The sequence below is a fragment of the Hyla sarda genome, chromosome 12 (genome assembly GCF_029499605.1).
Source record: "Hyla sarda isolate aHylSar1 chromosome 12, aHylSar1.hap1, whole genome shotgun sequence".
NCBI classification, from domain to species: domain Eukaryota; kingdom Metazoa; phylum Chordata; class Amphibia; order Anura; family Hylidae; genus Hyla; species Hyla sarda.
In genome coordinates, this window is record NC_079200.1 from 53,655,943 (window position 1) to 53,674,257 (window position 18,315).

Sequence of the window (18,315 nt, forward strand, 5' to 3'; positions counted from 1 at the left end):
AGAATTCATAGTGTATGTGGTTACGGCCATATGTACTCTTTATTTGTCACAGCATAGACATATCTCCCACAACAGTAGGAACACTAGATATTTATTTATCTAGTATTCCTACTGTTATGGGAGATATGTCTATGCTGTGACAAATAAAGAGTACAAGTATATATAAATATAATTAGAAGAATAAAACAAATAAACCATGTGAAATTATTTACTACAAAAGACGTCAAAGGCCACTGCTTTATTCCTGTTTTTATATTTAATAAGTAGCCATACAATTCCTCTACCCTAGTGTCCTGGTGACAACACCTCCTGTCCTAATCTCCGACAGGTCAGCACCATTGTATGAACATTGTGTAAACGTAATATCATCTTTGACTGTAAATAAAAATATTAATAATAATAATGCTCTTTTCGCAGGATACGGGGGTTGGAAAGTCGAGCATTGTCTGGCGGTTTGTAGAAGACAGCTTTGACCCCAACATTAATCCCACTATTGGGTAAGAGTCAGCTGGTGATGGACTAGAGAGCATATAGGTTTATTAATTAAGATATTACTGTTTTACTTGAGCTAAGCTAGTATTTGACCCTAGATCAACATTCTGTCCTTATAAATCTAGTATCCATAACCTGTAATGTTATTACTCTCTAGAAATACCGTATATACTCGAGTATAAGCCGAGTTTTTCAGCACGATTTTTCGTGCTGAAAACACCCCCCCCCCCCCCCCCCCCCTCGGCTTATACTCGAGTGAACTCTCTGCCCTCAGTGGTCTTCAACCTGCGGACCTCCAGAGGTTTCAAAACTACAACTCTCAGCAAGCCCGGGCAGCCATCGGCTGTCCGGGCTTGCTGGGAGTTGTAGTTTTGAAACCTCTGGAGGTCCACAGGTTGAAGACCACTGCGGCCTTCGACTTCATCCAGCCCCCTCTCACCCCCTTTAGTTCTGTACTCACCTCCGCTCGGCGCTGGTCCGGTGCTGCAGGACTGTCCGGTGGGGAGGTCGTCCGGTGGGATAGTGGTTCTGGGCTGCCATCTTCACCGGGAGGCCTCTTCTCTGCGCTTCGGGCCCGGCCCCGAAATAGTCACGTTGCCTTGACGACGACGCAGAGGTACGTTCATTACCAACGTCCCTCTGCGACATCGTCAAGGCAACGCCTCTATTCCAGCCCGAAGCGTGGAGAAGAGGCCCCGCCCCGGTGAAGATGGCAGCCCGGAACCACTATCCCACCGGACGACCTCCCCACCGGACAGGCCTGCAGCACCGGACCAGCGCCGAGCGGAGGTGAGTACAGAACTAAAGGGGGTGAGAGGGGGCTGGATGATGTCGAAGGCCGCAGTGGTCTTCAACCTGTGGACCTCCAGAGGTTTCAAAACTACAACTCCCAGCAAGCCCGGACAGCCGATGGCTGCCCGGGCTTGCTGGGAGTTGTAGTTTTGAAACATCTGGAGGTCCGCAGGTTGAAGACCACTGTATCAGACATTGACAAGCGGTGATGATGATGACATGTGGTGATGAAGGGGGGGGAGGGGAATTATGACAAGGGGATGATGAAGGGGGGGGGGTGGGATGATGACAAGGGGATGATGAAGGGGGGTGTGGGATGATGACAGGCGGTGATGATGAAGAGGGGATGATGACATGCGGGGATGATGAAGGGGGGATGATGACAGGGTGATGATGATGAGGGTGTTAATGACGGGGGTCTGGATGATGACAGAGGGGGATGATGTATTTCCCACCCTAGGCTTATACTCGAGTCAATAACTTATTTTTTATTTTTTTTTCCTGGGATTTTGGGGTGAAATTAGGGGCCTCGGCTTATATTCGGGTTGGCTTATACTTGAGTATATACGGTAAGTCCAGGCCCCTTTTGAACTCTTTTATGAGTTCTACATGACCACTTCCTTTGACAGAGGGTTCAACAGTCTCAATGCTCTCACTTTAAAGAACCCCGTCTGTGCTGGTGTAGAAATCTTTTCTCCTCTAGATGTAGAGGATGATTGTTACAGATATAGTCCTGGGTATAAATAGATAATGGGAGAGATCTCTGATATATTTATACATAGTTATTAGGTAAATAACCCTAATTCTGATAATTTTTCTGGGTACTGTAGTCCTCCCATTCCCGTTATTACTCTGGTTGCCCGTCTTTGAACCCTCTCCAGCTCCACTATATCTTTCTTGTACACTGGTGCCCAGTACTTTACACAGTATTTCATGTGTGGTCTGACTAGTGATTTGTACAGTGGTAGAAATATTTCTTATACTTATATTTCATATAATTTTATTTGCCTTAGCAGCAGCTGCCTTACAGTTGACTAAATACGTTTAATACATATTACCACATCCTGGATTGTTATTTCCTGTGTCATCCTGGATTGTTATTTCAACGTTGAACCCATCTAGCCCAAGCCTCCAACCTATCCAGACCCATTTGTAACAGTGCACTATCCTCTATTGTGTTATTTACTATATAATAGATTGATACTTCTCTATACAGTCCCTCTACAAAGTCATTAATACATTTTTTAAATAGAATAGAAACCAAAACTGACCCCTGTGTTATCCCACTAGTAATTGTAACTCAGAGTATGTACAGTGGGGCAAAAAAGTTTTTTGTCAGCCGCCAATTGTGCAAGTTCTCCCACTTAAAAAGATGAGAAAGGCCTGTAATTTTCTTCATAGGTATACCTCAATTATGAGAGACATAATGAGAACAAAAATCCATTAAATCACTTTGTCTGATTATTAAAGAACATATTTGCAAATTATGGTGGAAAATAAGTACTTGGTCAATAACAAAAGTTAATCTCAATACTTTGTTATATACCCTTTGTTGGCAATGACAGAGGTCAAACATTTTCTGTAAGTCTTCACAAGGTTTTCACACACTGTTGCTGGTAGTTTGGCTCATTCCTCCATGCAGATCTCCTCTAGAGCAGTGATGTTGTGGGGATGTCGCTGGGCAACACTGACTTTCAACTCCCATAGCATTGAACAGTGTATGCGATCAAAAAAAAAAAAAAATGATGTAAACAAAAATAAACATATTTGGTATCGCCGCGGGCGTAAATGTTCGAACTATAAAAATATAGTGTTAATTAAACCGCACGGTCAATGGCGCACACGTAAAAAAAAAATACGTATTTTTGGTCGCTTTGTATACCCTAAATTTTTTTTTAAAGTGATCAAGAAGTCCGATCAAAACAATCATGATACCGATAAAAACTTAAGATCACGGCACAAAAAATAAGCCCTCATACCACCCCATATACAGAAAAATAAAAAAGTTATAGGGGTCAGAAGATGACAATTTTAAACATACTAATTATGGTGCATGTAGTATGATTTTTAGAAGGTGATTAGGAAAAAACGAATGTACAAAAAACAGAAAAACCTGTGGTCCATAAGGCGTTAAAATATAATGTTTATGATCATGCACCGTATACAGTGTGAACGTAAAAAAATACCAAACGTCAAAAATGCTGATTTTTGGTCACATCGTATATCAGATAAAATAAATAAAAAGCGATTAAAAAGTCCCATAAAAACAAAAATGGTGCCAATTAAAATTTCAGATCAATGCGCAAAAAATGAGCCTCATTCATCCCATATACTGAAAAATAAAAATGTTATAGGGGTCAGAAGAGGACAGTTTTAAGCATACAGATTTTTATTTAAAATTACCTTTTTTAAAGTAAGAAATAAAAGAAAAACTATATAAACTAGGTATCTGTTTATTGGCATTGACCTACAGAATAAGAACACTTTACTATGAAGTGCTCTGCAGAACAACAACCCTCCCCCCCCCAAAAAAAAGTTCCAATCTTGTAGTTTTCTTTTCAAGTTCCCCCCCAAATATTTTATTTTTTGTGTTTACCTTTATGGTAAAATAAAAAAAAGTTTCACTACAAAGTGCAATTAGTCGAGCAAAAATAAAAAGCCCTCATGTTTCTGTGGATAGATGAAAAAAAGAGTTATGGGGGAGATTTATCAAAACCTGTGCAGAGGAAACGTTGCCCATAGCATCAGTCAATTTTACTAAAAATTCTAAAATAAAAATAGCCACCACTAGGGGTCATCTGTCTTTATGCAGACAGACTAATCTGTATTTTGCAACATACTCGATACCGGCCATAAAGTGTGTTGGTATCCAGTATAGGAGAATCACCATTGCACCACTACAGCCTTCAGCTGTTCCTAAACTACAACTCACATGATGGGAGTTGTAGTTTTGCAACAGCTGGGGGTACAATCTTTGTAAAACTCTGTGTTAGAGCTATGTATTCCCCAGCTGTGTGTCTCCAGCTCTTGCAAAACTACAGACAAAGGATGTGTGGGCATTGTAGTTTTGCAACAGCTAAAGGCAACACTGTTCTAACACAGTGCTTTACAAACACTGCAGGTCCAGCTGTTGCAATGCAAAACTATAACTCCCAGCATTCTTGAACAGCCAAAGCTTTCTCTGACTCCTGAATGACAAGGAAGTTGATCACACATTCAGGAGTCTGTGAAAGCTGAATGACACACACAGTGACAGCTATGTTGATTAGCATCCAGCTTTACTAGCAACAGATAGAAAATGTATGCATAAAAACTACTGTGCAGTGATTTGCAGACTGCCCAGAGAGGAAAGGGTTACAGAGTGCAGTGATTTGCAGACTGAGTCATCCACAGTGAGGGAGAGAGATGGACACGCCCCCTCCAGAAGGTAAGAACACAAAGCAAGTGAGCAACATATAAATGCCATTTGTTAGGGATATATAGGTCCTAGACGTATAAAAATTATATGTACATGATCAAAATTAGGTACTGATCAAAGGTACAGATTTTTTTTGTCTTACAATTTTTGGGAACGGGCAGGGACCAGAAAATTCAGCGCTCAATATTAAAAATGAATGAGGAGTGCATTTCATAATTTTTTTTTCTAGTTTTCATTCTAAATCATAATTTTTTTTATTTTCACTTTACTTTTTTAGCCCCATTTTTAATATTGAGCGCTGAATTTTCTGGTCCCTGCCTGCTCCTGAAAATTCAAATACAAAAAAAAAATGTTAATGTTAATTTTTAAACAGGGATCAATTTATGTGGGCGGGCAGGGACATAAAAATGTAGCCGACAATAATAAAAATGTAGAAAGGGGCCATTTACATGTAAAAATAATATATTTTTTATAATACATTTTTTATTTTTTTTTATTAGTAATGTTTATTAATATTGTGTTTAATAATGTGTGTGCGTATGTGTGTTTCACTTTTTTTTCCCTCTATATTTTACATTTTTTAGGTAGTACTACTACTCCCAGCATGGAACAGACTGTTCCATGATGAGAGCTATAGTACCTGTACTAATAGACAGATCACAGCAGGTATCACTCCTGACACCTGGTGTTATTGTCCTATCTATTGCAGAGACGGAGCAGCTTTCTCCTGCGCTCGCATCTCTGCACTATACTCCGGCCGGCCAGTGATGTGAATAGATTTCACATCACTTATTCATATTTCCCACAGAGAGCTGTGATTGGCCAGATGGTTCCAGCCACTCGCAGCTCTCTGCGATAAATATGAATAATAGGTGTATATACGTCATATATTTCAGTGGGACCTGAGAAGAGCGGTCGCCCGCATCTATATATTATACAGGATGATCGCATAGGGTGTCAGGAGTGATACTCACTGCGATCTGTCTATTAATGCAGGTACTACAGCTCCCAGCAGTAAGCATAGTGTGCTCCATGATGGGAGCAGAAGTACCTGCAGTTAAAGGGTAGCTCCCACCATCCAATTTATTTATTTTTTTGCTAGCCCGTTCCCTCCATCCCCCCCCCCCCCCCCCCCGCCCCGCATACCCCGAGCCCTCATTACACTTGCAATTACTGCAGAGTCCGGCAGCGGGCGTGCACGGACAGCGGCGGCAACGAGGCGGCGGCGATGTGCGGGAGTAGTGGCCTCCCAGCCAGTGGCCGGGGAGCCAATGCGCTCGCTCCCGCTTGTCTGATTGACAGGCAGGGAGCGAGTGCAGCCTAACTGAAAAAGGACTGATTGCCACTCCAAAATCAGTCCTTTTTCAGTGGCCGGTTTTTAAATGTAAATTAAACCTTTTTAATGAAAAAAAAAATAATAAAAGTATATTAGAGATATGTTGTAGTACATAAGTACTACAACATATCAAAAAATAAAGTTGGTGACAGTGCCCATTTAAGGACAGATCAGAGCAGGTATCACTTCTGACACCGATGCGATCGTCCTATCTAGATGCGAGGAAGCCGCCCGCATCTATACATTTTACAGGACGATTTTAGCAGGTGTCAGGAGTGACACCCGGGGTGATCTGTCTATTAGCACAGATACTACTACTCCCATCATGGAACAGTCTGTTCCATGCTGGGAGTAGTAGTACTACTTTTAAAAAAAATTTTTTATAGTGAAACACACTTTATTAAACACATTATTAAAATACATTACTAGTAAAAATTGATTGAGAATTTTTTCGGATCAAATCGATTTTTTATTTTTTTTATTCATCAAATCGGCCGAATTGAATTTTTCAAAAATTCGCTCATCTCTAGTAGTGATGATCAGCTCAAATGGTAATTTGACTGGCAGTATGACATGGAACAAGGCATAGGGACATAGACAAGGGACATAGGAGGGAATTTATCATTGTATTTAGAGTTTTTTGTCACGTGCGCCAAAGCACATTTTTTTTTTTTTTTGCAACTTTATGCTGCTTCAAAGGATCTTACAAAAGTCAATTTCAGTTTCCAACTTAAATTGGTAACAAATTTATCAAGTGCAAAAGTCCTACAAAAAGTCACAAACTCCACCAAAACACCGCAAATCTACTCCAGAACAGACCTGGCTTACAAAACTTCCTTTGGAGAGCATGTTTATCATGCTGCTGTCTCAAGACGATCCGGCTTATTCTAGAGCTAAACTGTCTTAGCAAGTCAACACAAACGCAGAAATTGGTTAGGCTCACCAGAATGTGGCTCTTTATGTTGGCGTCTTGCAGTACTTTGACCCATTTCCTACCCACTCTCCTCGGAGCCGAGGGGATGAAAAATTTCCGCAGTTTGTAATAAAGATATGAAATAGACCTGTCACCCATAGAGCTTAGAAGTGAGTCATACTCTTTATAGGCGAGTTCTTTTTGTAGGTAGCATAGTTTAGAAGTATAAGTGGGATGGTGATACGTCATATTTGGATACCAGATCCGACATGGTACACCAGCGCCTCTCTGTAGTATTCATCAGGTTGCCTGAAATGTTAACTCCCTTCAACCTCCACACACCAAAACAGGCTACTTTCTCTCCCCACCGGAAAGTCTGGCATAACCCAGGGCGGCAGACCTATGCAGCCCCTAAGCAGGGCCGGCATTAGGGCGGGGCAATCTGGGCAGTTCTCCAGGGCCCCCATCCCCCAGGGGGCCCCCTGTGGGCGGCTCAGTGACGGATCCAGGGGGGGGGATCCGCCACTGAGCAGCCCACAGGGGGCACCGTCCCTTTCGGGACATCCCTGTGTCCCAAAAGATCTTTTCGGGACTCAGGGATGTCTTAGTTACGTTTCTGCGGCCCCACGTTAACGTTAAAAACGCAGGGGCCGCCTGGAGGTAGAGCACACAGGGACGTCACTGATGTCCCGTGCGTGCGCCCATAGGAACGGAGGTGCAGAGCATCGCAGCATCGAGGAGGACGCGCGCTGGCCGGCATGGTAAGTTACCAGCACTTTAGCTTCTGTGTTCCATCCACTGCTCCTCCGGTCCCGGGACCTACTGCTATGGCCTATAAGCCATAGCAGTAGATCGTGACCCCGGACCGGAGGAGCGGTTAATGGAGCACTGAAGTGGGGCAGTACACAGGCATACAGCCTCCAGCCATACACTGTATATGGCTGAAGGCTGTATGTCTGTGGGGGGAACTATGCTGTACCTAATGTACCTACCACTTATACTGCCAGCCTAATGTGGGGGAACTGTGCTGCCAAGCTAATGTGGGGGAACTGCAACCTAATGTGAGGGAACTATACAAAAATATTCAATTGTACTATTCTGATCCCTATAACTCTATTATTTTCCTGTATATGGGGATGTATGAGGGTCATTTTTTGCACTGTGGTTTGTAGTTTTTATCGGTACCATTTTTGTTTTGATGGGACTTTTCAATAGCTTTTTAGATATTTTTTTATGGTATTTGAAGTAACCAAAAATGTGCAAATCTGGTTAGTGCACTAGTACGACTTTTGGGGCCCCACTTTTTGATTTTGCCCAGGGCCACGCTAAGCCTAAAACCGGCCCTGCCCCTAAGGGCCTTTCAAGTAGCTAAAGTGTCCCTGAATAACACCCATATCTTTTTAATGTAAGGAGGGAAGGTAGGTGCTGCCAGTCTCCTCAAAGAAATAAGTCGAAAAGTTAAAATCTAGCATACCCCATCCTTCTCTCCCCAGACATCTGCTGTTGAGAAAGAGTTGTGAGGCCTCTAAAAACAATAATGGGTTCCGGTGACACATATCTGATTTGTATGGCCAGCTTTACACCCTACCCTTCAGATGCAAGGACAACATTAGGGACAACATTAGAATATATGGTGATGCTGAATTCTCCAGAAGGAGAATTGCACCTTGAGGGAGCTTTCTCCTGCTTGGTAATAAAGGGGAGGCCCAAGTGTTGGATACCCTTCAATGATGTCCACAGGCCCCGATGGCACAACTGCTCAAAATAAATCATCTACCAAAAGTCCATTGATAAAAGATTGCTGAGAATATACTAGGGTAGTTAGCTGGGGGGGGAATTGTTTCTCCTTGTGGGGATCGGCAGCTGATATAAGGAGTTTTACAGGCCAGGAAATGCTTCCTGGGAAAAAGTATGCAAATTAACTTTCCTCTGGAAAAAAGAAAGCTGTATCTTTAGTGCCACCCATTGGAGGCATAGCTAATTTGTTTTCCTGATTCTTTCTCACCTAATATTTCTGTTTGTTTCCTCTGATTCCAGGGCCTCTTTTATGACCAAGACAGTACAGTATCAGAATGAATTGCACAAGTTTCTCATATGGGACACTGCTGGGCAGGAGCGGGTAAGTACTCATTATACAGTAAAGCACAGTTCTCCTCAGTAACCTACCCAATCATAGTTAAATTTCTATTTCCCAATTGCAGCCTGCATTGTAATCAAGGGGATTTTATTTCTTTATAGATCTCTATTGTAATTACATTACTAGTTATTGCTCTACTGAAATATAATAGATCTGTATACTAGTATAGACCAGGTCGAGAACCATTATCATATGCTTAACCCTGGACAACTAGTATAAAAACCTCCATTCTATGCACTTCTGGCTGCAATCAAAGATTTGGAAAATGCTGCACGGCTATAAGGGGGTTTTGAACTGCAGATTTGTATACCTGGGCCCTGCTGTGATAGGATTTGTGAGATCATCCATAATAACACCTGTTTATATGGGGGAGGGGGGTCAAGGACTTAGAATAGCTTTGCAGTAATTATTTTTATTTGTTACTTTCTTTTGGGTGCAGTTTCGAGCATTAGCCCCAATGTACTATAGGGGATCAGCGGCAGCCATCATAGTGTATGACATCACAAAAGAGGTAAGAAATTCTTGCGACTTATAATGTACATCCATTTCTGTAGTGCACCAGTGTGTGGCTAAGGGGCTGACATCAGTGTCAGTTTATACAAAATTCTTGTAGTACTCAAAAGGGAACCTGTGACCAGTTTTTACCCTCTATAACTGGTGGCAACACATCATATAGGTTGAAATATGGTTTCACCGTATGGTAATAAGCTTCAAGGAGTCAATAGGGCGTGCAGTATCACCTTGGGCTGTAATCACGCCAGCTCAGCCCAGGCTTGGCTGACATCACTGCTCTTGACTGAAATCTCGTACAGGCCCAGAAGTAGTGATATTCCGGGGTGTGAAGAAGCTTCTAGCCTCGTGTGAGACTTTAGGGAGCAGAGCGGTGACATCAGCTTTGTCTTGCTGTCAAGGAAGGAGGGGTCTAATTAGCATACAATGCAGGACACTTTTAAAACTCATTTTTGCAGACATAAAGGGAACATGGTGTGAAATCTTATTTTACCCTTTATAACGTGTTGCTACCGAAATCTTCTCTTACCCTATATGACGTTGATAGGGATGACCCTTATGTTTCTAATGACTGATCAATATACTAATACTAAAATGCCATTGCTGCTGGAAAAATATATCTGTTCCCTACCCTTTAACCCACATACATCAGAATGCTATCTGCTCATGACTTCGTATTGAGACCTTGCCATGATGCCATGCAGCAGTAGAAAGACAAAATATCTGACGATCAGAGAACTTCTTCCAAGAAATTAATGGACACTAGATATGCTAATATATACGGACACAAAAGTTGAACAACCAATCAAAATGTAACATGCTAATTGTGATGTCATAACTAACCCTCCCTTCTTCCGAATGTAAAAACCAAATTTACTTCCTGTAATAACGGAGAACTCCCTGGGATATCGAGGAGGGAACTCATACCAACCTGGCCTGGTGTGAATTTTCTTACGTCGACACTCGGCAAAAATAGTTTAGCAGTAGTCACTCACAGATTAAGGCCGCACATTAACCAATCCTTAACAACGTGTTGCCACCAGTTATATAAGGTCAAATTTGGGGACAGGTTCCCTTTGTTACTGTAAGTCTACTAACCACAGGTAGATGCAGTGATCAGTAATGTACAAGGATATATCTATTACCAAGTCCTGCTCTTGCTCACATGGCTGTTTGTGATTCTGCACGTTCAGAGCTCAGTTGTGCACTATGCTTCTTCCCTTGTCTCCCTTAAGTCATCGCTGTTCAAGCTGTGTCCTTAGGAAGAACATTTTAGGAATATATAACATGCTGCTCTAACCACAAATTCCTTTGCAATGCTGAGGGGAAGCATTGAAGCAATATTTGACTGCAGGATCACATTACAGACAGGATTTGTTTGCAGCTTTGGAGATAAACCACTGCTCACTAATATTAACAATAATAATGCACTATCCAAATCATTTATATTTTTGGAAGTTAACAAAAGGAGCTAGTTTGTGGTGAACATGGGTATTCTGTATTTAGGCGAATAAACATCTTGTTCACATTTAGTTTGCCACGCCCCCTCATGACGTTACACCCCGCCCCCTCAATGTAAGTCTATGGGAGGGGGCGTGACGGACGTCACGCCCCCTCCCATAGACTAGCATTGAGGGGGTGGGGTGTGACATAACGAGGGGCGGAGCGTGATGTCCCTATGGGGCATGGCGAGCCCCGAAGCCTGCACCAGCGTCCGGAACCAAATGTTCCAAATGCTGGGGAGTGGAGTACCCCTTTAACAGCATTGCAAACATGGGCATTGTGTCTGTCAATTTGTCACACGTTTCAGCTCCGATTGCAGCCCACCTCTTTTGTAGGGACCCTCAAAGGTGATTTTGGGCTCGTAACTTTCAAATCTCAAACACACCTTTCCTGATAATACCATAGGAGCTCAGCTGGATTGCAATTGGGACTCTAGATAAGCCAAACCATGTTTTTCAGCACCTGTTGTCATTCTTTTGACAAAACATATTTTTTGAGACATAGGAAATGTTTGAGTTGGATATCTTGCTGTAGTATAAAACCACACCCAATATGGCGGGTGCTGAAAGTATGACATGGCCCACCAGGAAGTTGTGTTGATGCTTATAGTCCGCGATTCCTGTGATCTTTTAGTAAGTCACCAACAACACCCTCTGTGAAACATCCCTAGGCCATAATGGAACCTCTTCCATGCTTGACTGTGGTCTGAACACAAGTAAGAAGTGTGCGCTCATCTGTCGCATGGTGAACAAACTTTCACCACTTGGACCTTTGACACAAAATGATAGTAGATGACAAAAAGATGGTTGCATTGGACTTTTATCATTAAAGGGGTTATGCAGGAAAAAAAAAGTTTTTATATATATCAACTGGCTCCAGAAAGTTTAACAGATTTGTAAATTACTTCTATTAAAAAATCTTAATCCTTTCAGTACCTATGAGCTTCTGAAGTTGAGTTGTTCTTTTCTGTCTAAGTGCTCTCTGATGACACGTGTCTCAGGAACTGCCCAGTTTAGAAGAAAATCCCCATAGCAAACCTCTTCTAAACTGAGCGGTTCCCGAGACAGGTGTCATCAGAGAGCACTTAGACATAAAAGAACAACTCAACTTCAGAAGCACATAAGTACTGAAAGGATTAAGATTTTTTAATAGAAGTAATTTACAAATCTGTTTAACTTTCTGGAGCCAGTTGATATATATAAAAAAAGTTGTTTTTTTTCATGGATAAGCCCTTTAACCCCTTAAGGACGCAGGACGTAAATGTACGTCCTGGTGCGGTGGTACTTAACGCACCAGGACGTACATTTACGTCCTGTGCATAACCGCGGGCATCGCAAGGATGCCCGTGTCTTGCGCGGCGGATCCCGGCTGCTGATCGCAGCCAGGGACCCGCCGGCAATGGCCGACGCCCGCGATCTCGCGGGCGTCCACCATTAACCCCTCAGGTGCCGGGATCAATACAGATCCCGGCATCTGCGGCAGTGCGCGATTTGAATGAATGATCGGATCGCCCGCAGCGCTGCTGCGGGGATCCGATCATTCAGAACGCCGCACGGAGGTCCCCTCACCTTCCTCCGTCCGGCTCCCGGCGTCTCCTGTTCTGGTCTGAGATCGAGCAGACCAGAGCAGAAGATCGCCGATAGCACTGATCTGTTCTATGTCCTATACATAGAACAGATCAGTATTAGCAATCATGGTATATGCTATAGTCCCTATGGGGACTATTCAAGTGTAAAAAAAATGTAAAAGTAAAAAAAAAATGAAAAATCCCCTCCCCCAATAAAAAAGTAAAACGTCCGTTTTTTCCTATTTTACCCCCAAAAAGCGTAAAAAATAAATTTTATAGACATATTTGGTATCGCCACGTGCGTAAATGTCCGAACTATTAAAGTAAAATGTTAATGATCCCGTACGGTGAACGGCGTGAACGAAAAAAAAAAAAAAAGTCCAAAATTGCTACTTTTTTTATACATTTTATTTAAAAAAAAAATTATAAAAAATGTATTAAAAGTTTTTTATATGCAAATGTGGTATCAAAAAAAAGTACAGATCATGGCGCAAAAAATGAGCCCTCATACCGCAGCTTATATGGAAAAATAAAAAAGTTATAGGTCATCAAAATAAAGGGATTATAAACGTACTAATTTGGTTAAAAAGTTTGTGATTTTTTTTAAGCACAACAATAATATAAAAGTATATAATCATGGGTATCATTTTAATCATATTGACCCTCAGAATAAAGAACACACGTCATTTTTACCATAAATTGTACGGCGTGAAAACGAAACCTTCCAAAACTAGCAAAATTGCGTTTTTCTTTTTAATTTCCCCACAAAAATAGTGTTTTTTGGTTGTGCCATACATTTTAAGATATAATGAGTTATGTCATTACAAAGGACAACTGGTCGCGCAAAAAACAAGCCCTCATACTAGTCTGTGGATGAAAATATAAAAGAGTTATGATTTTTAGAAGGCGAGGAGGAAAAAATGAAAACGTAAAAATTAAATTGTCTGAGTCTTTAAGGCCAAAATGGGCTGAGTCCTTAAGGGGTTAAAGAAAGTCTGGCAGCAGTTTTGAGACATCTCTATACAGAGGAAGGATAACCATACCTGAGGTTTCAGTCATGCAGCTTGCATAAACAAGAAAACTGCAGAATTTTGTTCCGGCCACTGCCTCAGGAAGTCAAGGAGGAGGGTTGTTTCGTTCACAAAGCTCCCTGTATTGAGAGTTTTCCTGGCCCCTCTTCACAGCTGTGATTGACAGCTCTAGCGCCCAATCAAAAGACTGCTAGATCTTGAGGGTATAGGAAAGCTTTCAGTACATTACACAGCAGTACATTCTCAGTCATGCAAAAGACATCAGATATGGTTCTGCTTTCTTTCCCAATGTCTGTATAGGGTTGTCAGCAGTCTTGATGGTCCAAAACTGCTGACAGACTCCCTTTAAAGGGAACTTGTCATCACTTTCATGCTTCCTGAACCACGAGTCATTGCAGCGGTCACCTGTGGCTTCTGTCTGCCGTGCTGGCCTTGATTGATATAAGTTATAGGAAGAGATCTATCGGTCAAGGCTAGCTGGGTTGGAAGAAGCCAGGGACCACCCCAGTGACATGTAGTTTAGGCAGCATGAAAGTGATAACATGTTAATTATTCATTTTAATAGCAGTTGAGTACGAAGCCAACCACTTCCCACTCTGTGTAGTGTGGGGGCACTGAACAGCTGATCAGTGATAGTGCCATGTGTAGGCACCCCGTCAAACAGCTATTGATGGCTACCAGTTTCTATATAGGCCACCAATACTCTGGATAGGCCACCAATAGTATATTCTTGGAAAACCCCTTTAAGCAATGAGTAGCTTAATTTGTTCTGGCAGTGACAGCAGACTGGTGCTACACAACAGTTGTACAGTGGTCCCTCAACATATGATGGTAATCTGTTCCAAATGGACCATCGTTTGTTGAAACCATCGTATGTTGAGGGATCCGTGCAATGTAAAGTATAGGACAGTGGTCTACAACCTGCGTACCTCCAGATGTTGCAAAACTACAACACCCAGCATGCTCGGACAGCCAACGGCTGTCCGGGCATGCTGGGAGTTGTAGTTTTGCAACATCTGGAGGTCCGCAGGTTGAAGACCACTGGTATTGGAGGTTATACTCACGTGTCCCCGCCGCTCCGGACCGTCACCGCTGCCCTGGATGTCGCCTTCCATCGCTGTTGCTGCGTCCCCGGGGTGTCCCCGACGCTCCGGCAAGGCCTCTGCTTCCCCGGCATCCTCGCTCTCCGTCACCGCCATCACGCCGCTACGCACACCGCTCCTATTGGATGACGGGACGGATGACGTGCGCAGCGACGTGATGATGACGATGCAGGGGATCCTGAAGAGGATGCGCCGGAGCCCCGAGGACAGGTAAGTGATCGTCATCGGACCACACGGGGCACCGTAAACGGCTATCCGGTGGCAGCTGAAGCAGTCTGCGCTGCCGGATAGCCGTTTATGCGATGGCCCCAACATAGAAAAGCATCGTATGTTGATGCTGCCTTCAACCTGCGATGGCCTCTGAGAGGCCATCGTATGTTGAAATGATCGTATGTCGGGGCCATCGTAGGTCGGGGGTCACTGTACTGCCATTCATAAAAAGCAGAGAATTATGCAACTCTTTATTTCTTCTTACATTGGTTTTTTAACTGTGACACACAAAAAAAAGATATCACATGATTAGAAGGTTAGATCAGAGTCACATGTGCAACTATAAATTGTGAGCCTGAAAATGTCTGCAATATTTAGAATTTTACGTCACTTTGCTTTATTGAGAGATTGAGATTGCAGCGAGCCAGTTGCGAAATTTGTTAACGTATAATCTGTGAATAGAAGAAGCAGGGTAGGAGACGTGTTGAGACAGTTAAGAGCTCCAGATGTCTGCTTGCTGTAATTGAATAGGAATGTTCCCTTTTACATCCAGAGTATGCAACCCTGTGCTGGGCATCCACTCTAGACAATCCTCTGTAAGCTCAAAACAGCAGCTACACAAATATCTCTCCTGTCCTGATAGCTTGCTACAGTGACGCAGTAAAGGTAAAATGTATTTGTCTGCAGTTAAAGGGGGTTATGCAGGAATGGAAAGACAGAGCTAATTTCTGTAGAAAACCAGCATTTCGACTGTCCTCTGGTTGTCTGTGGTATTGTAGCTTAGTTTCATCAGTTTTGGAAGAAAAGAGCTCTGTTCTTCTAGTCTACATTCACACTGCTGTTGCGCTCTGACCCGTTTAGGGTCCGTTCGGCTCTTTTTTCTCTTTTTTTGCACCGAATGGACCCTGAACTGGTCGAAGCACAACTGACACTGCCAGGTCCTGACTGATCCCATTGACTTGAATGGGGTCCGTTTGGTGTCCAGTATTTTACAGGAGTTGAATGGGGGAAAAAATAAGGCATTGACTATTTTTTTCTCTGCTCAACTCCCTTGTTTCCGACGGAGCACACCGGCAATGTGAACGAGCCCTAACCACTTTATGCTCATAAAGGATGCCTATACTTGATGCAGCTGTAGCAACCTATAGCTATAGACAAGAATGTTTTTATTTACTGACAACAAGCAGAGATCTTGATTGACTCTCTGCTGCAAAAGACACTGATATTACCTAATAAAATTACTAGGCTTCCCCAAGGATGAGTGCAGTGGAGATCCCAGGCAATCTAAACTTCTGGACTTTCTACCCCTTTGAGTAAATTGTTCCTCTCCCTAAATTTTGTTTAATGTGTGTACAATTTTGGTGGCGCTGTACAATACTATATTGGCAAAACCATCCACCACATGTTAGATCTGTAAGAACAGGGAAAGGTTAATAGAACATGCGCACTATTTGTCATTAGGGTACTAGAGATCAACTGATTATCGGTTTGGCCGATATTATCGGCCGATATTCACGATTTTGGACGTTATCGGTATCGGCAATTACCTTGCCGATAATCTAATAATGCCCCACCCCCCCGCAACGCCCCCCCTCCCCTCCACCGCACCCCCCACTGCACCGCCCCAGCCAGAGACCGCCGCCGCTGCTGCCCCATTGCCTCCCCCATCCCCGGTTTTATAATTACCTGTACCTGGGGTCCGCGCTACTTCTGGCTTCTGCGGCATCCTGTGTTACGCTGTTCGCTGCTCAATGACGAGTGACGTCCTCAACGAGACGTCACCGTCAGTGCGCACAGTGACAGCTCAGGCCGCCGCCGGAGCCCGAAGTAGCGCGGACCCCGGGCCCCGGTAATTATAAAACCGGGAATGGGGGAAGCAATGGGGCAGCGGCGGTGGTTGGACTAAGGACCGGCAGGGGGAGAGAAGCGGGCGGCGGCAGTCTGCGGGCAGAAGGTAGGTAAGGGGAGGGGGGTAGGACTGAGGAGGACCCCACGACAGGCAGGGGAGAGAAGTGGGTGGTGGCGGCGGTCTCTGGCCCCGCAAAAGCCGCTGCAGTTCATTGATTTAAGGCACCCGCTTTAAATCCATGATCTGCAGCGGCGTCGCCGGGGGGGGGGGTGAGGGATAAATAGCCGATAATTTATACTGATATTCCGGTATGAGTTATCGGCTATAGGCCTTAACCTCCACAGATTATCGCTATCGGCCCTAAAAAATCGATATCGGTCGATCCCTAGAGAGTACTGCCAGTTTGCGACTCATGGGCCTGATACGTATTGGAAAATGAGTTGTGGAGGATATTGGCATAGGTTACTCTTGAAATGCGAAACAGAATTAATGTTAAAAATGGAGGAATTGGGTCCTTTCGATCTGAATGATTGGTGAGAGTTGAATTCAGAGTTATAATACTATTTGTTCGCTCTCTGCTTGTATGACTCATATAGATATATAAGTATTGTGTTTACCCATGTTGTTTTTAATTCGTATGTCTTTGATATTTAGGATTTATTATTACTTTGTAACTAATTTGTACTTAATTAAGGTTATTGCTATTTAAGAGGTAGGATTGGAGAGAGACCCAAGGGTCAGAGGAAGTGCGCCTCGCTGCATAAAACCGCCAGAGCCCTTTCTAGCCACATTCTTGACCATGTGACCTAATAGATGCCTGGTTTTGATCATTTTGGTGGTGACTGCCGCACAGTTCAGGCTGGTGGAGGAGGTGTAATGGTGGTGGGAATGTTTTCCTGGTGCACTCCATCTGTGGATGGATGTTTGGACAGTAGGACTTATTAGGTTCATCCCTTCATGGCAGACTGTCAGCAGGACAATGCACCGTCTACAAGGGCCTTATAGTCAAGATTGATTCTGGGAACATGACAGTAGGTTTTCCTTGCTTCCCTGGCTTCCACAGTCTCAAGATTTTATTGATATAGACTAGATCATATGTAGGACAAGGTAAAAGGGGCTGTTGCTCTGGACCTCCATGAAATGTGCAGCACCAGCAGAAGAAACGATTCAACACTTGATGGAGTCTATGCCACAAAATATTGCTGTGGTTTTGAAGGCTGAACAAGGTCCAATACTAGATGGGGGGGTGGGGGTGGGGTCTCTAATTAACCCCTTAAGGACCAGGGGTTTTTCTGTTTGTGCATTTTAGTTTTTTCCTCCTTACCTTTAAAAAAAATCATAACTCTTTCAATTTTGTACCTTAAAATCCATATGATGACTTATTTTTTGCGCCACCAATTCTACTTTGTAATGACGTCAGTCATTTTACCCAAAAATCTACGGCGAAACGGAAA

General features: G+C 43.3%; 1 protein-coding gene across 1 annotated transcript in view; it reads left to right on the forward strand.

The window, feature by feature from the left end:
- RAB22A (RAB22A, member RAS oncogene family) overlaps positions 1-18,315 on the forward strand; it is a 38,497-nt gene that overhangs the window by 11,563 nt on the left and 8,619 nt on the right. Inside the window, exons 2-4 of the mRNA XM_056548008.1 lie at positions 418-497; positions 8,989-9,070; positions 9,528-9,599. Coding sequence (XP_056403983.1) covers positions 418-497; positions 8,989-9,070; positions 9,528-9,599 — 234 coding nt within the window. The remainder of the gene's footprint in view (positions 1-417; positions 498-8,988; positions 9,071-9,527; positions 9,600-18,315) is intronic.